The sequence below is a fragment of the Heterodontus francisci genome, chromosome 1 (assembly GCF_036365525.1).
Source record: "Heterodontus francisci isolate sHetFra1 chromosome 1, sHetFra1.hap1, whole genome shotgun sequence".
Classification (NCBI taxonomy): domain Eukaryota; kingdom Metazoa; phylum Chordata; class Chondrichthyes; order Heterodontiformes; family Heterodontidae; genus Heterodontus; species Heterodontus francisci.
In genome coordinates, this window is record NC_090371.1 from 252779774 (window position 1) to 252805831 (window position 26058).

A 26058-nucleotide genomic window follows, 5' to 3' on the forward strand; every position below is an offset into this window, starting at 1 on the left:
AGGTAATAATCCAGAGATTATTACCTTTGAGGTTCTGTGTTTTTAAATTAGCCACTAGCTGCTCATACTCTCAAAGCAGAACTTCTTTCCTAGTCCTACTTATGTCGTTGGTACCTACGTGGACTATGACAATTGGATCCTCCCCCTCCCACTGCAAGTTCCTCTCCTGCCCAGAGCAGCTGTCCTGAACCCTGGCACCAGGCAGGCAGCAGAACCTTCTGGACTCGCTCTCGTCTACAGGGAACTGTGTCTATCCCCTTGACTATACTGTACCCTACTACCACTACATTTCTTTTAACTCCCCCCACCCCCCGCTTGAATGGCTTCCTGTACCACGGTCAGTTCGCTCATCCACCCTGCAGCCCCCAATTTTGTCCATGCAGGCTGCAAGAACCTCAAACCTGTTGGACAATTGCAAGGGCTGAGGCTCCTCCACTTCTACCTTCTCAATCCCCATACCTGCCTCACTTGCAGTCACACCCTCCTGTCCCTGACCATGGACTAAATCAGACAACCCTATCTTAGGGGTGTCACCGCCTCCTGGAACAAAGTGTCTCGGTAACTTTTCCCCTCTATGATGTGTCGCAGTGTCTGCAGCTGGGTCTCCAGCTCAATGACTCTGAGCCAAAGCTCCTCCAACCGCAGATACTAACTGCTGACGTGTTTACCTTGGATCACACAGGTGTCCACAAGCTCCCACATTCTGCAACTGCCACACATCACCTGCCCTGCCGTCTTTTTAGCAATTAATTAATTGTTTTACTGATTAAATTATAATTTATGTCTCTAGTCCTGCCTGTGTTTCTTCTTATTTCAATAAATGTTGTACTTACCCCAATTGAAATTCCCAGTTAAGATAAATAGGAAATTCTCACCAGCCAATCTAATAAGCTTTACTACTATTAGTAAACCTTACTGCTACTGATAAAACCTTACAATTACTAAAATTACCTGAGTTTTGAAAGTTAAATGGGAAAATTACTCACCGACCAATCAACTACCTGTTTTCCTGTGACGTCACACTTTGATTTTTCCTCAGAATGCAGTGTTGCTCCTTCCCGCCACCACTCTGTTAAACTCTCTGCTGCTTTCACTCTCTCTTGCTCTTATGCTGCTCTGTAAAACTCCCCGCTAATCTTGCTCTGCTGCCACTTCCTTAAACTCCTCGCTGGTCTCACTCTCTCGCTTTGCTGCTTCTCTGTTAAACTTCCCGCTGGTCTCGCTCTCTCTCCTTCCCATTGCTCTGTTAATCTTCCTGCTGGTGTCACTTTGTCTCCTTCCCACTGCTCTGTTAAATTTCCTGCTGGTCTCGCTCTATCTTGCTCTGCTGCCACTCTGTTAAACGACTCGCTGGTCGCGCTCGAGCTCTCTCTCTCTCGCCGCTCTGTTAAACTTCCCACTAGTCTCACTCTCTCTTCACAGCACTCTGTTAAACTTCCCGCTGGTCTCACACTCTCGCTTTCCCTCTGCCGCCACTCTGTTAAACTTCCCACTGGTCTCTCATTCTCTCTCTGCTGCCGCTCTGTTAAACTCCAGTAGGTATTGTCTACCTGGACTTGCAGAAATCTTTTGATAAAGTATCGCATAAAAGAGTTCTCGATGAGATTAAATCTTTGGTAATTAGTGGTTATCTTGCACTGGATTGAAAACTCGCTGAAAGCCCATGAGCAGAAAGTGCTTGTTGATTGATTTGGATCTGCTTGAAGACCAGTCACTAATGGCATCCCGTAGGAATCGATGTTAGGACTGTTTCTATTTACCATTTTCATTAATGGTCTAGATGTAGATATTGGGGGAATGATATGCAAGTTTGCAGATGATATCAAGATGTGTATGAGAATCAGGACTGTCAAGGATACAGTATTACTACAAGCAGATTCAGATGTGCGATTCAGGATTGACCCAAGACTGGCAAATGGCATTTAACTTAGAAAAATGCAGTGTTATGTATGTGGGCAAGCCAAATGCTGAACATGCTTAAATCTGCCAGGGAAAAGAACTAAAGCCAGTGGTGAAAGAAATGGATTTGGGTGTTCCAGTGCAGAGATCTCTAAAGGGTCGTGATCACTGCCGTAAAGCTATAGAGAAAGAATGGGGTGCTAGGCTACATATCTCGGACAAATAACTAGAAAGCAAAGTATACTATTTTGACCTTGTCCAAGACCTTGGTTTGTTCTGAGAATACTGTGTCCACTTTTGATTTCTTCACATGGTGTGTGATATTGAAGCTTTGGAAAACTTTCAGTAGAGGGTGCCAAAATTAATTCCCAGTATAAAACAACTTAGTTACCCAGGTAGGCTCAAAGAGCTGGGTCTCTGTACTTTAAGAAGTGTAGATTTAAAGGTAAATTGATCAAGTTTTATAAGATGGTGAAGGGGTTAGACTGTGTTTCTGTAGATAAATAGACTTCTAATAATCTGAAGGCAGCTTTCAGGGGTTGGGGAGTGGTGGGGGTGGAATTAAGTGAGCAAAACCCAGACGTCTACTCAGTGGGTAGGAATTTGCAATCACAAGTTCAAAGAAGCAATAAATCTTAACTTCCAGGTTTCACATCTCCAGGTTATGCAGCAGTCATGATCTGCACACACATGACGTGACCTCAGCTCTATTTAAAGGGACATGTACAAATGGAAATTGGAGGAGCTAGGAGGTGTTCATGATGGATGTTGCACATAGAGTAAGGGCAACACCCAAATTCAATGATACATCACTGGAATTACTGCTGGGTGCAGTCAGGAGCAGGAGCGGCATATTTTTCCTCAGCAATTGGAGGAAGAAACCTGCAGTCCTCACCAAGAAGATGTGGTTGGAGGTAGCTGAGGAGGTGAGCAACAGGACGATTGTGCCCTGGTCTTGGATGCAGTGCAGGAAGGGGTTTAATGATCTAACCAGGTCAGGAAAAGAGAGTACGTTTGCTGATTCACCTACATTCTGTGGTTTAAGCGGCACTCCTGCACACTGTCTTGCCCAGGGTATTTCATCATATCAGTCCTCACAGTCACTGAATTTTTAGAAGCACCCAGATATCACTTTCTATGCACTTCGTCACCTCCCATTTATTCATCCACCTTTGCCATTCACCCCAGTCCTTATGCATTGTGATGTGTCTGTCTCATAGTCATCCTAACTGAATGTATCACATCCATCAAGTGAATACCTGACCTTCACTCATTCACTGAGGTCTATTTTTTGCCCCTTGTAGAGGGACAGCAAAAAACACGAGGGAGAGAACTGGAGAAGGTCCACTACAAGTAGTTCAGTTAACAGATGCAGAGTAGGAGGCCCTGGAGATAAATGATACATCTGCATGCCTTGCAATCAGAGATGGAAAGTCAGAGAGCTTGAAGGAGCTGGTGATGGAATTATAAATATCTCGAAGACACGTATGCTGACTTTATTTCATCAACCTGTGAGAAAACCAAGTATGTTGATTGTCCAGATTATCCCATGACTAAATCATATCCCTTTTTGTCTTCCAGGGCCTTCGTGTATACAGCAAGTATCACAGGACATGCATGAGGACTGTTCCCAAAAGGAGTTCATTCCTTCTGAGGGTGCACCATCATAGGATGTAGAGCCACCAGAGCAAATACTTGCACTTCAGTGGGTCCACTTAGACAGTTAGTTGACTTTTCACTTGGTGATTCACAATTCTCAAGTGAGCATGAGCAAACACTGGTGGAGAGTCCAGGTCAGGGGATGCAATCCTGTCCAAGTTTTGCTCAGTTGGACACAGATGCTGAACCCGAGGTGCTAATGTTGATAAGAAGAATGCTAGAGATGCATCAGCAATTTAGTCAGGTACTGACAGTCACGTCATGCACATACTCCACAATAGTGAAGAGGATGAAGTCCAACTCGATTTGTTAAGGGATTGGTGGTGCAGGGAATTGAGAATGTCTGCTATGGAGAGAGCTTCAAGCACTTCTGTCAAATGGGTCCATGCAGACTGTGATCGTGGCCATGCACACTTTGCTTGGAAACTCATCTGGTGCTGTAAACAGAAAGACCTTATACATGGCTATCAATGAGTTACTGATTTTTTTTTTATTCATTCATGGGATGTGGGCGTTGCTGGCTGGGCCAGCATTTGTTACATATCCCTAATTACCCTTGAAGATCTCCATCAAACCCATTTGTGGCAGAGTGATAGAAGTATATTGGCATTGGCCCAGGAGAGAAGTGATGGCAAAAAGGGACAAGAAAGTGGGAACTCCACTCAAAAGGACTCCCAATTCTCCCAGCTGGTACCTGACATTCTGCCTTGTCTTCCAATTGCCAAGTCTGCTCCTGCACGGATGGTGGTGCCCCTGTGTGCTCCAAAACACAGAAGGCATAGATTAAAAACATCTGAGCAGTCAGGACAAGGATTGGACCAGCTTGTTTCTACCTCTGCTGAAGCCACATGGGATGCACCATGTAGAAGTGGTGGTCGTTTGTGTAATTTTAAGAAATTGGATTTCACCAAAGTATGCACATGGGTGTTTGACAAGATGTTCTGTTAAGTTTCCTTTTTTTTAATAATGGCTCATAAAATATATTGATTAGCACCACTTAAATGTCTTACCATTATTGTGTCCCTAGGGCCAGCTCGCCCTTTCACTTTTATTTGTTCGTTAATATGTGGGCATTGCGACAAAGCCAGCATTTATTGGCCATCCCTAATTATCCTTGACAAGATTGTGGTGGTGAACTGCTGAAGTCCGTATCATGCAGGTACACCCACAGTGCTTTTAGCTAGGGAGTTTAATACAACAACAATGAGAAAGCGGTGATATATTTCCAAGTCAGAATGGTGTGTGACTTGGAGGGGAACCTGCGGGTGGTGGTGTTCCCGTGCTGCCGTTGTTCTTCCAGGCAATAGAGATTGCAGATTTGGAAGTTGCTATTGAAGTCTTGGCGAGTTGCTGCAGTGCATCTTTTAGATGGTACACGCTGCAGCCACGGTACACCAGTGGTGGAGGGAGTGAATGTTTAAGATGGTGGATGGGGTACCAGTCAAGCGGGCTGTTTAGACTTGGGTGGTATCGCGCTTCTTGAATGTTGTTGGAGTTGCACTCATCTGCAAGTGGGGAATATTCCATCATCACTTCCTGACTTGTGGATTGTGGAAAGACTGTGGGGAGTCAGAAGGTGAGTTACTCATCACAGAATACCCAGCCTCTGACCTGCTGTTGTAACTTGCCCAATTAAGTTTCTACTCAATGGTGAGCTGTAGGACGTTGATGGGGGGTTCAACAATAGTAATACCATTGAATGTCATGGGGAGGTGGTCAGTTTCTCACTTATTAGAGATGGTCATTGCCTGGCATTTGTGTAGCTTGAATGTTACATGGCACTTAAGCCTGAATGTTGTCTCGGTCTTGCTGCATATGGGAATGAAGTGCTTCATTATCTGAGGAACTGCAAAAGGAACTGAACTGATGCCACACTAAGACAAATACTGCCTTGATATCAAGGGGAGTCACTCTTGACTCACCTCCTGGAATTCAACTCTTTTTTTTCCCCATGTTTGGGCCACAGCTGACGAGGTCTGGGGCTGAGTGGTCCTGGCATAACCCATACTGAGCATCAGTTAGCAGTTTATTGATGAATAGGTAGCACTATTGACAACAAATTCCATAACTTTGCTGATGATTGAGAGCAGACTGAAGGGACAGTAGTCAGCCAGTTTGGATTTGTCCTGTTTTTTTGTGTACAGGACATATCTGGGTAATTTTCCACTTTGCCAGGTAGATGCTGTAGTTTAATGTGGTATACTAGACATTGGGTTGTTCCTGGGTTAAATATGCTAATCATGCTGTAATCCTCATCACAAGAAGTGATCTAACACCAGGTTTTTGGTACCCTCATCTACAGGCTTGGAAGATGTAAGCCATAGTAGTAAGACGTGTTTAATAAAGCTCCAGTTTCTTTTAACCATCCAATTCTTCAGATATTCTGTACTAGTTTATCAGTAAGCAGTATATTATATGGTGGCAACGGTAAACAAGAACGATGGAAAAGTCCCTACCTTTACCAGAAGGCTTCAAAAACGTTGTGGGCCTGAATCAAGCCGAGGCATGACCGAAGTGGTATTGAAGATTTGCCAGGCATTACACCAAGTCGGGTCTATTGTTGGAGCTGCGGGCTGACAAGTCCCCGAGTCCCTATGGACTTCATCCTAGGGTCTTAAAAGAAGTGGCTAGTGAGATAGTTGTTGCATTAGTTTCAATTTTTCAAAATTCCCTAGATTCGGGGAAGGTTCCATTAGATTGGAAAATAGCGAATGTAGCTCCTTTATTCAAAGAGGGAGGGAGACAGAAAGCAGAAGCCTGCAGGCCAGTTAGCTTAACATCTGTCATAGGGAAAATGCTAGACGCTGTTATTAAGATAATCAGGCACAATCAACATGGTTTTGTGAAAGGGAAATCATATTGAACCAATTTATTGGAGTTCTTTGAAGAAGTAACGTGCTGTGGATAAAGAGGAACCAGTGGATGTACTGTACTTAGATTTCCAGATGGCATTTGATAAGGTACCACATCAAAGATTATTATGGAAAATAAAAGCTCATGTTGTAGGCGTAACATATTGGTATGGATAGAGGATTGGCTGGCTAACAGGAAATGGAGACTAGGCATAAATGGGTTATTTTCTGGTTGGCAAGATGTAAGGAATGGTGCGCCGCAGGTATCAGTGCTGGGGCCTCAACTTCTAACAATTTATATAAACGACTTGGATGAAGGGACCGAAGGTATGGTTGCTAAATTTGCAGATGATACAAAGGTAGGTAGGAAAGTAAGTTGTGAAAAGGACATAAGGAGGCTACAAGGGATATAAAAGCAAAATACTGCGGATGCTGTAAATCTGAAACAAAAACAAGAAATGCTGGATTCACTCAGCAGGTCTGGCAGCATCTGTGGAAAGAGAAGCAGAGTTAACGTTTCGGGTCAGTGACCCTTCTTCGGAACTACAAGGGATATAGATAGGTTAAGTGAGTGGGCAAAGATCTGGAAGATGGGGTATAATGTGGATAAATATGAAATTGCCCATTTTGGCAGGAAGAATAAAAAAGAAGCATATTATCTAAATGGTGAGAGATTGCAGAACTCTGATGTGCAGAGGCATCTGGGTGTTCTGGTGCATGAATCGCAAAAGGTTAGTATGCAGGTGCAGCAAGTAATTAGGAAAGTTATTGTTTATTGCAAGGGGAATTGAATACAAAAGTAAGGAGGTTATGCTTCAGTTATACAGGGCATTGGTGAGACCATATCTGGAGTACTGTGTACAGTATTGGTCTCCTTATTTAAGGAAGGATGTAAATGCATTGGAAGCAGTTCCGAGAAGGTTTACTAGACTAATACCCGGAATGGGCAGGTTGTCTTACGAGGAAAAGTTGGACAGGTTAGGCTTGTATCCGCTGGAGTTTAGAAGAGTAAGAGGTGACTTGACTGAAACATATAAGATCCTGAAGGGTCTTGTCAGGGTGGATGTGAAAAGGATGTTTCCCATTGTGGGAGAATCTAGAACTAGGGGTCTCTATTTAACAATAAGGGGTCGCCCATTTAAGACAGAGATAAGGAGAATTTTTTTTTTCTCAGAGGGTCGTGAGTCTTTGGAACTCTCTTCCTCAAAAGGCAGTGGAAGCAGTCTCTTTAAATATTTTTATGGCAGAGGTAGATAAATTCCTGATAAGCAAGGGGGTGAAAGGTGACTTATACAAACTTGCAGAAGACTCAGTGTATGGCAGCTTGAAAGATGAGGTGATCAGGGATAGAATTGTTGGAGTGTTTGATGATACCTTGTCTGACCACTTGCAGTCAAGAAATGATCTAACCGTAGTAAAAACAATCCAATTGAGCAGACATGCAGAGGTCAGAAAAAAGAATCGATCCATGGTCCGAGGTGACAGGGAGAGTCCCGTCACGATGGCAGCAATTCAGCTGAGTTTTTTAGAAAGAAAAAGATGGCAGCAAGAAGCAAGGGAGACAGGAGGAGCATCTAACGACAGCGCAGGGGATGTGGCCGAGAGAGGCACAGGCGGAAAAACTGGCCTACCATAGAGGCCAAACGCCATTAGTGCCGAAAGGTGGGCCACTTCCAAGTGGTGTTCCGTAGCAAAAAGCCAGTATAGAATGTACAAAAATGGAAATCTTTTGCAAAGTGGAAAAATCCATGAAGTAAAAAATATTCATGATGTTGAGAGAACTTTTCTGAGAGATTCAGGAACAAAGTGGAAGTTGTTGGAGTGCAGAAATTCTTGTAGAGGGAAACAAAACGCATTTTAAATTGGATACTGGAATAGCAGTTTTGGTTCTTAGAGTAGAACATTCTTCAACCATCAGGCAAGAAAATACACGGGCCAGGAGGAATAGAACTTAAAGTCACAGGGAAACTGAAGGCATCTCTCAAGTATCAGGAAAAAAAAATCACAGAAACATTTTATGTGACTCAAATTCAAAGTTGTTCACTATTGAGCAGGAAAGCTTGCACCGACTTTAATCTGCGGGTTGGAGAAACTGGGAAGCAGAACAGATCAGCTGAGGAATTTTAGAGCTGAATTCCCAAAGCTGTTAACAGGATTAGGGAAGCTGAAGGCAGCATACCATATAACCCGACGGCTAGCAGCGAAGCCATTGTACCTGGCTACACCCAGGAAAGTTCTTCACCCACTCTGCCAAAGGTAAAGAAAGAAATCAACTCTATGGTGAAGCAAGGAGTTATTTCACCTGTAACAAAGCTTGCAATCTGGTGTTCAGGTATGGTCCCAATACAAAAACCAAATGGATCTATTAGAACATGTGTTGATCTCATGCAGCTAAACAAAGCAGTGGAACACAATGTCATCTGTAGATGAGAGCTTGGCTAAATTGGGGATGAGCTCAACCTTCACGAAGCTGGATGCAAATAGTGTTTTTTGTCAACTACCCTTAGATGAAGAGTTAAGTTGCTCACAACCTTCATCACCCTATTTGGAAGGTTTTGCTTCAAGAGACTACCCTTTGGTATCACGTCAATGCCTGAAACTTCCCGAACGATAATGTCAAGCATTCTAGAAGGTCTAGATAGAGTCATATGGATGATGTCCGATGTCCTTATCGATGGATCCGCTCAGACAGAACATGACACTAAAGTAAGCAGTACTGCAACGACTAGAGAAAACAGGACTTATATTCAGTAACAAATGTGAGTTCCCCCAACCAATTGTCAAATTTCTTGGACATATAGATGGATCTGGTGTAAGAGTTGTTCCACCTAAAACCGGAACAATCAAGGAGTTTCCAACTCCTAGGAACATGACCAAGCTAGTGATTTATGGGAATGGTGAATCAAATTGGAAAGTTTCTGCCCAACCTAGCTGTAGTCATTGAGCCACTACATCAATTGTTAAAACAATAATACATGGTGTTGGGAGGAAGCTCAACAGAGATCTTTCGAGACAATTGAATAAATGCAGATATCACCTGGATGTTTTAGATCACTACAACCCAGAGCCACCCACTATCATCGCTGCAGATGCTGCATCCACAGGACTGGGAGCTGTACTCTTCAGATACAGACAGATGGAAAGCGCAGTCTAGTTTACTACAAGTCCTGTTCACTGACAGAGACTGAACAGAGATATGCAGTAATAGAGAAAGAAGCATTAGCAGCTACATTGGTTTGTGAAAAGTTTGCAGACTATATTATCAGTCTTAACTTCAAGATAGAGAGAAACCTCAAACCATTGGTAATACTCCAAAATGCAAAGGAGTTATCAAAGATCCTGCCAGAAGTACAGAGATTGAGACTGAGGATGATGAGGTGTAAAGCAAAGACAGAGTATGTTCTGGGAAAGCAGCAGATCACAGCAGATGTGTTGTCTCGTATCCCAGTTGCAAGATCTGAACAAGGTGATGTATCCCTTATTGAAGAAGTAGAAATCTTTGCATCAACAAAAGCCACAACTCGACCAGCGACAAATCAGACTGAATAAAATCAGAGATGCACAGAAATCTTATGAAGAATGTGCTCAAGTCAGAGAGTACTGCATCAAAGGATGGCCAACCTACATACCACACAATCCTATTCTCAGGCAGTACTATGAACAGAGAGGACATCTCAATGTAGCTGATGATTTATGACAAGAGATTGGTCATTCCGAGAGTTCTGAGACTAGACATACTAGAAAGATTGCACCAAGGACATTTGGGCTTCACATAAATGTCGAGCCAGAGTAAGAAATTCTGGTGGCCAGGTCTTTCAAAGAAGAGATGATAGCAAGGTGTAAGACTTGTGCTATTCATCGCCAGGAGACCAAGAGAACCACTGATGTCATCTTCCTTTCCATAAAGACCATGAGAATGTCTTGGGATGGATCTTTTTGAATACAGAGGTAAAATGATCTGATTGTAGTAGATTATTGCTCAAGATCAGGGGTGTCCAATCTTTTCCCGTGAGGGGCCACAGGGGGCCGGTGAGCAAATTTCAGAAGGATAAAGGCATTAGAAATTTATTTTAATAATCAAAACAACAATAAATTAGAAGACTAATTTATTTACTATGTTGAACACTGATTTAGTGAGATACCTGACATTGTTTTTGCATGCATAAGTAGACACTGCCTGCCTGCACACTTGATGTAGTGATGCAGGGTATTCCAGATGGATGTCCATCTGTCAGGTGTGATCGTGCTCGCTCTCTTCCCCCCCCCCCCCCCCCGGTCTCTGTGTGTGTCTCTCTCCCCCTCTCTATCTCTCTCTCCCCCTCTCTATCTCTCTCTCCCCCTCTATATCTCTCTCTCCCCCTCTCTCTCTCTCCCTCCCCTTTCTCTGTCTGTTTCTCTCTCTCTCTCCCCTCTCTCTCTCCCCCTGTCTTCTTTGACTGTCTCTCTTTCCCCCTCTCTCTGTGTCTGGCGCTCTCTCTCTCTCTCTGTCCCGGTCTCTCTCTCCCTCCCGTCAGGCCTAGGCCACAAGCCTTGGGCTCACCTTCACTTTAATTAGCATGCTGTCCATTCCTCAGGCTGATTGCAACTACTGGCTCCGTCGTGACTTATCCGCACATTAACCTCCAGGGTCACGGTGCCGGACCACAGCCAAACGCCACACAGACACGCAGTGTTCTCTGGGAGTTGTTGTCCTGGACTATGGTTCCATCCATAGGGACTGGGGAGCAAGAGGACTAAATTTCCCAGCAAGCGCTCACTCACCAAAAACAGCAGGGGCGGCTGATTGTAATAGATATCTTTGGCGGGCCAGAAGAAATTTCACATCCCTGAAGCTGAAAGCAAATGGCTGAGGGCAAAAACCATGCATCAAGGAGGAGGAACACCCGAGTATAGTTTTCATCTGCGGGCCAGGTGGAAAACTTTGGTGTGCTGGACTCTGGCCCACGGGCCGTATGTTGGACAACCCTGCTCAAGATGGATAGAAGTCAAGCAATTGCAGGGTCAAACTTCTGAAGCAGTAATTACATCATTGAAGGAGATCTTTGCAACACCTGGAATTGCAGACCTTATAATTTCAGACAATGGACCGCAGTTTGCTAATGAATACTTCAAAGAGTTCACAGTATCATATGGATTTGTTCAAACTACTAGCTCACTGAGATATCCTCAAGCCAATGGTGAAGCTGAAAAAGGAGTGCGTATGGTAAAAAGATTGATGACGAAGAACGAGGATGTTCAAATTGCACTTTAGAACTAATGTTCAACCCCACTACAAAATGGGTTAGCGCCATGTGATCTTATGAGAAGAAGACTGAAAACTCAGCTACCTACTCTCACACATATGCTCATGCCACAAGTAAGAGAGAACGACTTTGAAAAAGTGAGGGAGAGAGGTGGAATCACAACAGGCATCCAACCAGGAGAGCTAGTTTGGATCAGAGACCAAAATCGGTATGGAAAGTGGTAGAGCCAACACCACATCCAAGGTCGCACATTGTCCAGACAGAACGTGGTATGGTGAGACGAAATATACATGCGTTGGTGGCAATACAGCCTCCTATCCAGGGAAATCAGTTATCTCCAAAATCGAATGGATCAGAGATGCTACATGCATCCACCAATCCAGAGGACAACCCAAATGATGAACCTGGGTCATCTAAAAATTCCACTCTTGTACAGCATAGTCAGAGAGACTGCTCAGAGGACTTGTTATTGTAGACTGTGAAAGCGCCACAACGATTGTGTAAAAAATGGAAGTCAGAAACTTGGGGGAAGATGCAGTATAAACTGGTATACTGGACATTAGGTTGTTACTGAGTTAAATATGCTAATCATGCTGTATACCTCATTACAGTAAATGATGTAACACCATGTGTGCGGAACCCTTGTGTACAGGCTTGGAAGATGTAAACCATAGTAGTGAAACGTGTTTAATAAAGCTCCTGTTTCTTTTAACCCATCTGACTCTTCAGATATTCTGTATTAGTTTAACAGTAAGCAGAATATTACAGATGCTAGTGTTTTAGCTGTACTGGAACAGCTTGGCTAGTGATTCAGCTAGTTCTGGAACACAAATCTTCAGCACTGCAGCTGATATGTTGTTGGGGCCCATAGCCCTTGCTGTGCGCTCGGCCATTTTATGATGCCACATAGAGTGAATCAAATTGGCTGAAGACTGTCATCTATGATGCTGGCGACCTCAGGAGAATGCAGACATGGAACATCCTCTCAGCATTTCAACCTTGTCTTTTGCGCTCTTAAGCTGGACTCTGCCATCTTTGAGGTTGGGGATGCTCATGGAGCCTCCTCCTCCAATTAGTTGTTTAATTGTCCACCACCATTCACCCACCCAGGGCATATTCTGCCCCTGCTACCCTCAGTGCTTTTTCCAAGTGCTCTTCAACATGAAGGAGTACTGATTCATTATCTGAGGAAAGGGGTAGGTGGTAATCAGCAGGCGATTTCCTTGCCCATGTTTGACCTAATGCCATGAGACTTCATGGGTCTAGAATCAATGTTGAGGACTCTCAGGGCTACTCCCTTCCAACTGTATACCACTGTGCTGCCACCTCTGTTGGGTCTGTCCTGCCATGAGACAGGACATACCCAGGATGGTGATGAAGGAATCTGGGACACTCGCTGTAAGGTATGACTCGATGAGTATGACTATTTCAGGCTATTGCTCGATTAGTCTTTGGGACAGCTCTCCCAGTTTTTGCACAAGTCCCCAGATATTAGTGTGAGGGACTTTGCAGAGTCAACTGGGCTGTGTCTTACTTTGTTGTGTCTGCTGCTTAGGTCGATGTTGGGTGGGCCTTCCAGTTTTGTTTTTATTAGACTTTTTCTAAGCAGTTAGACACAACTGAGTGGAATTGCCTCGCAAGCCAGAGGGCAGATAAGAGAGAACCACATTGCTGAGAGTCTGGAATCACATGTAGGCCAGACCAGGTAAGGGCAGCAGATTTCCTTCCCTAAAGGACTTTAGTGAACCACAGTCTAGCAGTTTCATGGTCACCATTACTGATATTAGCTTTTTATTCCAGCTTTATTTCATTAATTGAGTTTAAATTCTCCAGCTGCCGATGTGGGATTTAAACTCATGCCTTCAGATTATTAGTCCAGCCTTCTGGATTACTAGTCCAGTAACATAACCACAGTGCTACTGTTGATGTTTGTTTCATGATGAATGTCAATACTTGACGGCACCCATTTCATGGATGTGCAATGGGTGTATGCATGGTTGAAGGACTGTTTAGTGCAAAGGCAGGTGGGAGTGTCCGAAGGATTTTATTTATGTCTTGCTTTTAGAATCAACACTAGCTGAACCTTTGTGATATTAAGGTATCCCAAGCACCAATGTACGCAACTAGTCTGGCGATGGTGCCCCATCTTCATCCTCCTCTATGTTCTCCTCATCCAAAGGTGAGTGATGAGCCCCTTCATCATCCTTCCCTGCATTCCTTTCTGCTGGGCAATGTTGTGCAGGATGCAGCACGTCACTTAACATTTTGGACACCCTTACAGCAAGTGCAAAGGATTCCTCCAGACCTATCTAGCTACCTGAAGTTTATCTTCATCATTTCAATGGCTTGCTCTATTACACACCTGGTAGTCGTGTGGCTCTTGTTCTAGCATTCCTGTACCTCCTTGGTGGGATTTCTCACAGGTGTCATGAGCCAAGTTTGAAGGAGACATTCCTTGTCTTTTAAGAGCTAGCCCTAAAACAAAAAGGTCTGGAATGTTGGACTGCTGCAGTATGAATGCATCATGACAATTTGCAGGGAATATAGCGCACACCTGCATAAACTTCTTGTTGTTGCACGCCAGCTGCTTATTGATGAATGAATATCCCTTGGGATTTATAAAAACTCCTGGTTGCTCTGGTGATGCTTAGATTGCCGTGTGTGTACAGTTGATGGCACCCTGTACCTTGGGAATCCTGAGTATCTGCTCATTCTGGCTGTTGTCATCATGGGTATCTTACATAACTTCCAGCCCTAGAAAACAAGCCATCCATCATTTTACCTTATGCTTTTATGTGCAGTACTGCAAGACCCTCAATGTTTGCAAGGAACAAGAACCAAAAGAATTGAGGGCAGTGGTGACTTAAACAGCCACTGGTAGTGTATATCTGCCAAGCTCAGCAGGTATTCCAGAAGTCTCCAGCTGTCTGCCACAACCTGGCACACCAACCTCAGCCTACATAGGAACAGGAAGGAGTAGACCATTCAGCCCATCGAGCCTGCCCCACCATTCAGTACGATCATGGCAGATCATTCACTTCAATGCCCTTTTCCCACACTATACTCATATCCCCTTATGTCATTGGTATGTAGAAATCTGTCAATCTCTGCTTTAAACATACTCAATGACTGAGCTACCACAGCCCTCTGGGGTAGAGAATTCCAAAGATTCACAACCCTCTGAGTAAAGAAATTTCTCCTCTTCTCTGTCCTAAGTGGCTTCCCCCTTATTTTGAAATTGTGTTCCCTGGTTCTAGACTCCCCAACCAGGGAAACATCTTAGCTGCATCTACCCTGTCTGTCCCTTTAAGTATTTAGTAGGTTTCAATGAGATCACCTCTCATTCTTCGAAACTCTAGAGAATACAGGCCCAGTTTCTCCAATCTCTCTTCATAGGACAGTCCCGCCATCCCGGGAACATGTCTGGTGAACCTCTGTTGCACTCCCTTTATGGCAATAATATCTTTCCTGAGGTAAGGGGACCAAAACTGCACACTACTCCAGGTGTGGTCTAACCAAGGTTCTATACAATTGAAGCAAGACTTCACTACTCCTGTACTCAAATCCTCTTTCGATAAAGACTAACATACCATTAGCCTTCTTAATTGCTTGTTGCACCTGCATGTTAGCTTTCAGTGACTTATTGACAAGGACAGTCCCTTTGTACATCTCCACTTTCTACTCCCTTACCATTTAAGAAATACTCTGCACATCTGTTCCTCCTACCAAAGTGGTAACCTCACATTTTTCCACATTATATTCCATCTGCCACGTTCTTACCCACTCACTAAGTCTCTCCAAATCCCCTTGAAGTTGCTTTGCATCTTCCTCCCAACACACATTCCCACCTAATTTTGTGTCATCCACGAACTTGGAAATACAACATCTGGTCCATACTTCCAAATCATTGATATATATTGTAAACAGCTGGGGCCCAAGCACTGATCCCTGCGGTACCCCACTATCACAGCCTGCCAACGCAAGAATGACCCATTTATTTCTACTCTCTGCTTTCTGCCTGTTAACCAATCCTTAATCCATGCCAGTTTATTACCTCCTATCCCATGTGCTTTAGTTTTGCTAACCAACTTCCTGTGGGGGACTTGATCAAAAGTCTTCTGAAATTCCAAGAATATCACGTCCACCAATTCCCCTTTATTAATTCTGTTAGTAAATCATCCTCAAAAAACTCCAATCAAGTTCGTCAAACATGATTTCCCATTCATAAATCCGTGTTGACTATGCCCAATCAGATCAAATATTATCCAAGTGTCCATTTATCACATCCTTTAGAATAGATTCTAGCATTTTCCCAATGACTGATCTGCAATTACTTGTTTTTTCTCTTCCTCCCTTCTTAAATAGTGGGGTGACATTTGCGACCTTCCAATCTGCAGGAACCACTCCAGAATCTATAGAATTTTGGAAGATGATCACCAATGCATCCACTATCTCCATAGCTACCTCTTTCAACACTCAGGAATGTAGAATAGCAAGTCCTGGGAACTTAAACCTTCAGCCGTATTAATTTCTCCAATACAAACTTCTTACTAATTTCCTTGAATTCCTCATTCTCCCTAATTGCTTGGATCTCTCATTCTGGGGAGATTTCTTGTATCTTCCTCAGTGAAGACAGACACAAAGTCATCTTTTAGCTTCTCTGCTATTTCACTATTCCCCATTATAAATTCTCCTGATTGTTATGTACCTATAGAAGCTTTTACAGTCCGTTTTTATATTTTTTGCTAGCTTACATTTATATTCTATTCTCCCTTTCTTTATCAGTTTCTTGGTCCTCCTTTGCTGTATTCTAAAATCCTCCCAATCCTCAGGTTTACTGCTATTTCTGGCAACTTTTTAGGCCTTTTCTTTTAATCTTAAACAATCCTTAACTTCCTTGGTTGACTGCCTTTACATTTGGGTTTTTTGAGCCTTGAGGGAATGTATAGTTGCTGTAAGCTATGCAATATTTCTTTAAAGACTATCCATTGCCTATGTACTTTTAATGTATTTTCCCAATCCACCTCAGCCAGTTTGCCCCTCATAGCTTCATAATTTCCTTTGTTCAAATTTAACACCCTGGCTTCAGATTGAACTACCTCACTTTCAAACATAATGTAAAATTATGTTATGGTCACTCATCCCTAAAGGTTCTTTTACAACAAGATTATTAATTAGCCCTTTCTCATTACATAATACTAGATCTAAAATAGCCTGTTCTCTAGTCGCTTCCTCAACATACTGCTGTAGAAAACCATCCCTAACACACTCCAGAAACTCATCCTCCACAGTATTAGTGCTCATTAGGTTTACCCAGTCTATATGCAGATTGAAGTTAGCCATGATTACTGTGTTACCCATGCTTCTCTAATCTCCTGATTTCTACCATGCCCCACACTACCACTACTGTTTAGTGACCTATAAACAACTCCTACCAATGTTTGCTGCCCCTTGCTGTTTCTTAGCTCCACCCAAACAGATTCCACATTTTGTTATTCCGATCTGAGATCCTCTCTTACTAATGTACTGATCCCATCCCTTATTATCAGTGCAACACCACCTCCTTTTCCTTTTTGCCTGTCCTTCCTAAATGTCAAAAATTCTTGAATATTCAGTTGCCAGACTTGGTCATCCTGTAGCCACGTTTCCGTAATGGCAATTAGATCATATCCATTTACCTCTATTTGGGCCTTTAGATCATCTACCATGTTGGGAATGCTGCGTGCATTCAGGTAGAGCGCCCTTAACCTTGTCTTCTTGAAATTCTGCATTCTAAGCCTAGTTAATGCGTGCCTTTGTTTCACTTGCCTTCTAATGTCATTTGCTACTTTTCTACCTTCTGTTACCAGCTTTACTTCCTTCTAATTTGAGCTACCCCTCAGTTCCCATCTCCTGACAAGCTAGTTTAAACCCTCCCCACAGCACTAGCGAATCTCACTGTGAGGATGTTAGTTCCAGCCCTGTTAAGATGTAGCTCTGCTGAAGCACTGCTCCTATGAAAATTCAAGAAGGCTGAGCCTCTGTCTGTAAACCCTGTGACATTAGTACCTCCTATGCATATCCATCCTCTGCACCTGTTGATCTCATCACAGCATGCTGTTACTGTTGTGGATAGTGATGGTCTTACTCGTCAAACACATCCAACACCCATCCACCACCCACCTCCTGCAATCTTGTCAGTTTGAAAACCACCAAAGTTTAGAAAAACCTGCATCAACACAAGAGCTCTGCCAGACATTTGCCAGAGTGAACTGAGACAGCAGTTGTAAGAATTGAAGTTTTATTCAGATGGGGCAACCAGAAGTTTAAATACCCACCTGAACTCTATTTTCCTCATCCACTCTTCTCCAGCTTTCTTTTTTTACATTTGTCCACATAAGGTTTTACTTGCTTTCGAAGTTCTTCTTTAACAAATCAAATTAGAATGATAAAAGACACAGGGCCCAATTTTAACAGCTCCCTACCTGGCAGGAAGCAATTAAAAAGAGGGCAGTCACTCTCCCTGACCCCCCTGCTTTCCCACTGTGTCCTGATGTTAACCTGTTATTTTGAACCAGGCGAGTGGGAAATTTGTAGGAAGGATGCAAGGTCCTTCTTTAAATATGCATATTGGGTCCTGAATCATGTACCTGACTGCAATATCAATCAGACCTGAGCCGGAGAGAATGGATAGCTTTCCTGTCACGCCAGACCTGCTGGGGGTGGATAGAAGACACCCAGGCAAGAAACCAATTAAATTTAATTTTAGATTTCTTTGTGGGACAGAAGGAACAATGTTAGGATAATCCTTATCCTATTAATAACAGATACATGAAAGCTAAATCACAGAATTGTTACAGCACAGAAGAAGGCCTTTCAGCCCATCCTGTCTGCACCAGCTCTCCGAGTCAGCAATTCACAGTGCTATTCCACCACCTTCTCCCCATAACCCTGTACATTATTACTTTTCAGTTAACTATCTAATTCTCTTTTGAATGTATCAATTGAACCTGCCTCCACCACACTCTCTGGTAGTGCATTCCACTCACTGCATGAAGAAGTTTTTCCTCATGTCACCATTGTTTCTTCTGCCAATTACTTTAAATCTGCGCCCTCTTGTTCTTGATACTTTCACAACTGGGAACAGTTTCTCCCTATCTACTTTGTCCAGACCCCTCATGATTTTGAATACCTCTATCAAATCTTCTCTCAGCCTACTCTCCAAAGAAAACAGTCCCAACCGCTCCAATTTATCTTCGGAAATGTAGTTCCTCATCCCTGGAACCATTCTTGTGAATCTTTTCTGCACTCTCTCCAGTATCTTCATATCTTTCCTTAAATGTGGTGCCCAGAATTGGACACAATACTCCAGCTGAGACCAAACTAGTGTCTTATACAAGTTCAACATCATCTCCTTGCTCTTGTACTCTATGCCCCTATTAAGAAAGCCTAGGACACTGTATGCTTTATTAACCATTCTGTCAACTTGTGCTGCCACCTTCAATGACTTATGTACATGTACATCCAGGTCCTTCTGTTCCTGCAGTCTTTCCAGCCAGGGGCTTAGCAGCCCTTTGTAATAGGCCTTCTTTTCTTCCCAGCAACAATTTAAAAATGTAATGTCCATGTGGCGAAATATATGTGCCTCATTCTTGGCAGGTGGGGGCCTGCATGACAACAGCCTATCTGATACCGCTTCCTTATCAATTTTAAATCCTTCTAGTGTATTAATGCCTCCTCATACACTGGCCTGAGTAGTATCTTCTTCCTTGGTAAAGACAAATGCAAAGTATTAATACCTCAGCTATTCCCCCTGCCTCCATGCATAAATCCCCTTTTGTCTCTAATTGGCCCTACTCCACCTTTAACCACCCTTTTGACTTTAGGATTTCCTTTTATGTTAGCTGCCAATCTCTTTTCATACGCTTTGCTTTTCTTATTTGTTTTTTTCAGGTCCCCTTTGAACCTTGTATATTCAGTCTGGTTCTCCCTTGTATTATCTACCTGACATCTGTCGTAAGCACACTTTTTCTTATTATTCATTCTATCTCTTTTGTCATCCAGGGAGCTCTGGATTTGTTTGCCCTACCTTGCCCCTTTGAGGGAATATACCTTGACTGTGCCTGAACTATCTCATCTTTGAAGGTAGCCCATTGTTAGATGCCATTTTTCCTGCCAACCTTTGATTCCAATTTATTCAGCCCAGATCCATTCTTAACCCATTGAAGTTGGCTTTCCCCCAGTTAATTATTCTTACTCTAGATTGTTCTTTGTCCTTTCCCATAGCCAACTTAAACCTTATGATACAATGATCACTGTCCCCAAATGTTCTCCTACTGACACGTGATCCACTTGGCCCATCTCATTCCCAAGAACCAGGTCTAGCAGTGCCTCCTTTCTCATTGGACTGCAAACATACTGCTGTAGAAAATTTTCCTGAACATGCTGTAGGAACTCCTGCCTTACAGTAATATGTCTGACAGATAACTTGATTCAAAACGTACATGACTACATACAGAGCAGTACATGCAGTCGTATGTCTAGAAACTTAAGTCTAAAGAACTTCCCAGGAATCATGAGCGATTGCCTATCCAGGCCCTTATGGTACCTCTCGTTGAAGATAGCTAAAGTTTCTAACTGAGTAAAGCTTTGTTTTTCACTTTATACTGTTTCTCACCAACAAGCACTCTCGTCATTAACTGACCCATTGTCTAATTCTGACTTGAGTTTCAGCTTTGGGTAGTTATGACCCTTAGGTCATCAAACAGATTGCTGCACATACAATCACAGGTGACCCTCATCCTGGTCAATATACTATACCATTGTATAAAGTTTCACCCTTCTTCAGTGTTAATGTGTTGAAAAGATAAGGGGACTGAAGTTGGATAACCGTCAAAAGCAGGCACAGGGATCAAATAACTTATGCCCGTTGATGGAAGTGCAAGCAGGACACCAATTTTGAGGTGTCTGCACATTACCATGATTTCTGTGTGCAGTCAGCACTCATTGCGCTGTTCATTAGCTGCACTCATCAGCTGGTGACCCGATATTTTGAGTACCTAGCCCTACTTAAAGCTAGTCAGTACGTCTTAAAGGAAAGAAACATTGTGGCTGCTGGAGATGCTGAGATCCCTGGGAAATAGTGTGCTGTGCAATAGTTGAGCATGGGCTTCAAGATTTTTGGACACTAGACTGGAGGTTTTGGTGGAAGAAGTGGAACAAAGAAGCAATGTTTTATATCTTCAAGAGGCAGGAGGCCCTCCAGGCATGTGCTCAGAAGGCATGGCAAGGAAAAACCATGGAGGACAATGCCAGGAGTGTAGTTCCAAATCAGGACTCAAAACTAAATATGCTTCGCCTCGCCCTCACACACTTAGACTTGTTGCAAGCCTCACACATTGGCAGCCGCATCACCCAAACATTTTGCATAACATTCACTGACATTGTTCCTTCTCTCTTGCAGGAGAAGGTCGTACACAATTAGAGGCTGCAGGAACTAACTGGAAGGGAAGAGGCATGCCTGCATGTTCCTACCCCCATGGAGGAGATGGTGCTGGCCATTATGGCAGGCCATGGCCACTGGTGGGGTGAAGTGATTGAAGATGAGGGTGCCCGCATACCTAATCTTCTCTCATTCCACATCTCCCTCATCCCACAATCTTTTATGACTGAGAGGCTGTTGATGGTGTTAGCAATGCACTCCTTTCACCTCTCCCCTCCCATTCTAGCAGCTTGATATGCTCTGTATGATCTTTTCTTGTTCTCCCAGTCATACTCAATGCCAGGAGGATGCGCTACCAGGGCACCCATGTCTGGAAGCAACTGGTTTATGCACAAGCTGTTAAGTTACCAAGAAATTACTTTAGCACCAGCCAGATCTCTTACTGTAGACTGTTGAAACTTTTAACAAGTATGGCAAAGCACCTACAACACACAGAACTGCAGCATTGAGCAGAAGAAATAATCCATCAGTGAAACCTGTAAGTAGTTGATCTGTTTAAATAGTAGGGGTGCTGGAGGGGTGGGTGAGAAGGGTGGGGCAGCGTCCTTCATGCCATTGAGCACGTGTTCAGCTGTGGGCGGTTAAGAGATGGCATAGAGTACAGAGGTCCAAAATGGTAGCGCTGGTGTCAAATCATCATTACACACCAGGTGATATAATTTGCATACTCTGCATGCTGCGGACATCGTTGGGTGTGCATGCACTAACCCCTTTGTAAATATGGTATCTGGCGCACTTCTTGTTGGAAATGTGTGCCACGGATGCCATTTTGGTCGTTGAAGAAGTCACATAGCACCCAAAAAAAACACTCACTACAGAATCCAATTTCACAACCAGGATCTGCAAGGGTATTGTTTATATCAATTTTGCCTATATTTCCTGTTCTGTCCTCACATGAGGACCAAAATTCTTGGAATATACTCTTACTTCAATGGAAACAATAGAATGTATATGGTAAATGAGAGATCTGGGGTCCTGATTGGCAATCAATTGAAGCTTTTGCAACACCCCTCAGTTCCAGTGAGTGAAGCAAATAAATTAGTAGAATGTAACAAGACATCAATATTGAGCCAAAATAGTGAAGTAATCTTGCCACTTTGTAAATCACTAAATAACCACACTTAGAATACTATGTACAATTCTAGTTGTCATAATACAAAAAAAACTATTAAACTGATACAGAAGGGGAAAACAGCATCCTTATGGGGTTACAGCAGTGTTGTCCAACCTTTTTGCGTGGGTGGGGGCCACATTACAGTTTTTGTCTCACATGGGGGGCCGGTGAGACAATTTCAGAAAGATAAAGGCATTAAAATTTATCTTATTAATCAAAACAACAATAAAGGTGCATTTTTATGAAGAATCTTTAAATGAGACTAATTTATCGACTTACTTTCTGGTCACTATGTTGGACACTGATTTAGTGAGATATCTGGCATTTTTCAGCTTGCCCGCACACTTGTAGTGATGCGGAGTATTCTGGATAGATGTCATTCTGTTAGGAGTGATCTTGATCTCTCTCTGCTCCTCTCTCTCTCCCTCTCTCTGTATACCCCCCTTCTCTCTGTCCCCCCTTTCCCTCTCTCTCTGTCACCCTTTCCCTTTCTCCCTCTATCCCCCCCCCCCCCCCTCTCTTTCTCTCTCTCTCTCTGACAGTTGCAGAGAGCGGGAATGCTCAGCAGATGGTTGATCAGTTTTTTTTTAAATCTCAAGTCAGTTTCACAGCTGACAGATCCTGACATCAGGAACAGCAGTTTCTGAATTTTGGACAGATTTGGGGGGTTTTGGCAGCCTTTTAAAAAAACCCTGAATCTGCCCGAAGTTCAGAAACTGCTGTTCCAGATGTCAGGATCTGTCAGCTGTGAAACTGACTTGCGATCTTTTTTAAACGCCAGTCTGACAATGTGAAATTTCTCATCTCGAGTCACAGACCCCTGGTGAGGATGAGGAACGGCCCGCGTACAGTTTACACCCGCGGGCCGGATGGAAACCTTTGGGTGGCCGGATCCTGACCCGTGGGCCATATGTTGGACAACCCTGGGTTAGAGGAACTGAATTATAACAAACAACTACATGTTCTCACTGGAAGGAGAGAGTTGAGAGGTGATATATGATTGCTGTTTTTGGGATTCTAAAGGGAGGAGATACAGAAAACCATGACGTTTTGTTTCATGTTGTCCAGAACAGAATCAGAGGACATAACCTGCCCTTAAAGGGGGATAAATTCAAAACTAATCTGCGGAAACATTATTTCAGTGAGCAAGTGATAAATCTATGGAACAGGCTACTTTGGGAGGTGGTAGCAACAGATATTGATTCATTGAAATGCAAGTTAGATAGATTTCTTTCCAAAAATATTTTGTGATACAGTATATGTGCAACTTGAGACATGACATGGTAGATGTCGCATGCTTGAGAGGAACAAGTGACTTTGAACATATAGGCTAAATTTTATGGGCCCCTAGGGACGGAGGCAGGGGGTCGCATAAAATTGTATGGAAAGGTGCAGGGTAGAGTGCCCATCACCTTGCCGACAACCCTTCACCTTCCCGACGCCTTCCAATTTAGTCCGGAGCAGGGAGGCTGAGGACAGCCTTCCTGCCCCAGGTCAGTTGAGGCCCTTAGGTGGCTCCCACCCTCACTGACAGCCCCCTCTCCCCCCACCCATTCACCGGGAGCTGCCTGAATGGCCCCACGACCCCAACCCCACTCGCCTGACCTGAGGCGGTATTCAGTCTTCTACGCTGCCAGCCCTCCGATTGGCCAACTGCTCTGGAGGTGAGAGCTTGTCCCTTAAAGGGATGGTGTCCCTACAGCAGGCAGTTAATTGCCTGCCCACTGTTAAATAGCACAGGAGAGCTGAGACAGGGTCTCTCTAGCCCGGGACCCCTGTCGCCAGAATAAAGTCCGGCCCAATGTTTCCAAAGCATTTCACCACTGGGGGTTTCTGCGCCTCGTGTCCAGCTCTATTGTAGATTAATTAATAGAGATTGATTGCCATGATTAGTCAACAGCTGTATTATTATTGTATTATGTGACTGCCGGGCCAGGATGGTAGCAGGCAAACTAGATGGAGCCTGATCTTTTTCTGCCAATGGTCCCTATGCTACTCTCTGTTTCTTTTCTTTCAGTTAGGAGGTGGGGGATGATATGTGGAAAAGTATGGTGTGATAAGGAGAGCATCCACCAATTACTGCTGGGGTGGGGTTTGAGAGGCAAATGTGGCCACCTGGGGCTTCCTTCCAAAATTCATAATTCCCATTGTGTTCCCTATCCCTTCACCTTTCCACCACCTGATCCCACTCCAACAGTCCCACTGAATATTCCTTGCCTTGATCCACTGATTCTCTCCTCACCCTGAACCTTCCCAATTGTTTCCCCCATGGGAGAGTAGCAAGAGGCCAGAGCCCTGTCAACTACTTTTCCTACCCTCCTTTTCCATTTGTTTTTCTCAGAGGTTTGTGCTTGCTCTCAGAATTCAACTTGTCTTTTTTTTTACATCAAATTAGGAGGAGGAACAAAAGTGTCCGTCATTACTTATGCCTTTCCGTCTTTGTCTCTTGGGTTTCAGAAATTTCAATCTATTACAGACATATATGACCTTTTCCAGTTGTCAGGTGGAGATAATTAGGTGGCTTCAAAATTCAACTGATGATTTATTTTGAAATTTGAAGCATTTTAATTGAAGAAAGCACTTATTCTCCCCCAGTTTAATATGCTTTATTTTAAAAAGCTACAAAAGGTGTATAATTAAAACACCTTTTCCCTCTGTCATCCACACAAATGCATAGGCTTTTTTAAAATAATATTCATTATGAATGTTACCTTGTGAAAACTTTTGAAATTTGTCCTTTTATTTCTCAAAATTATTTGAAGACAAGCAGAGAATACTATGAGGTAAAGGAAAATATCTCGCCATTAGAGCTGACTGAACAGTACTAATGCAGCCTGGGAATGTCTATACACTACACATGCTCACACTGCATAATCCAAATTCATCTCAAGGTCACAGCTATTAGCAAAAATAACAAGTCCAAGCCAAGGCTTTTGGAAGAGACTGAGGCCTTGAGTAAAACTTGAATTAAAATTTTTTTTTAATATTAATATTCAATGGATAAATATAGTCATATTATGAAATATGATTTCTTAAATTTGTTAAAACCTTTTTTGAATTTAGAAATTCCAGTTACTGAGAAGCAAAATGGCATCTGAAAAATGCAAATTTATGGGAACCTAGAGGCTAGATTGTGCAAAGGATGATGTACTCTCGCTGTAAAATAGCAACTATTATATATCACAATTTAACATCTTTCACATTTTAAATATATCTCAACACCACCGACTGCAAATATTGGTAAGAAGTTCTGAGTGAAATGTGTACTCCACATAATTATATAATAGGTAGGTTGGTACTGTGGTACTAAAGAAGATACTGTGGATTTGAATCATGTTTTTTTTTAAACCACAGAGCGGTGAATCGGATAGACAGTACACTGGAACAATTGACTGCTTCACGAAGATCTTTAAGAATGAGGGATTTGGCGCTTTCTTCAGAGGAGCCTTTTCAAATATCTTGCGTGGGACTGGTGGTGCATTAGTGCTTGTGTTCTATGATGAAATTAAGAAACTGCTAATTATTCTGGAAAACAAACTGAGTTAAGAAAATACATTTTTTCAGAATTCAAATGTGCGTGTTGACTAGTATTGTACATTCACATGAATGGATTCTTCCTTAGACAACGTAATAATTAGAAAAAATATATTTAAAAATCTTTACTTGCTCTTATTTTTAATTACTAGAGTTCTTCACTGCTTGACCCTTAACTAGAACCTTGAGTTTAAGTTCCCATTGCTTTTTGTCATGAGTTCACTATCTGTCGCTGGATATTATGTTCCTGCTGCTTCATTGAACCCTGTAGATGAG

The 26058-nt window shown here is 43.0% G+C and overlaps 1 protein-coding gene across 1 annotated transcript in view; it reads left to right on the top strand.

Moving 5' to 3' along the window:
• The window catches only part of LOC137372112 (ADP/ATP translocase 4-like), a 138154-nt gene extending 112360 nt beyond the window's left edge, over positions 1 to 25794 (top strand). Inside the window, exon 7 of the mRNA XM_068035581.1 lies at positions 25603 to 25794. Coding sequence (XP_067891682.1) covers positions 25603 to 25794 — 192 coding nt within the window. The remainder of the gene's footprint in view (positions 1 to 25602) is intronic.
• Positions 25795 to 26058: the final 264 nt, after the last annotated feature.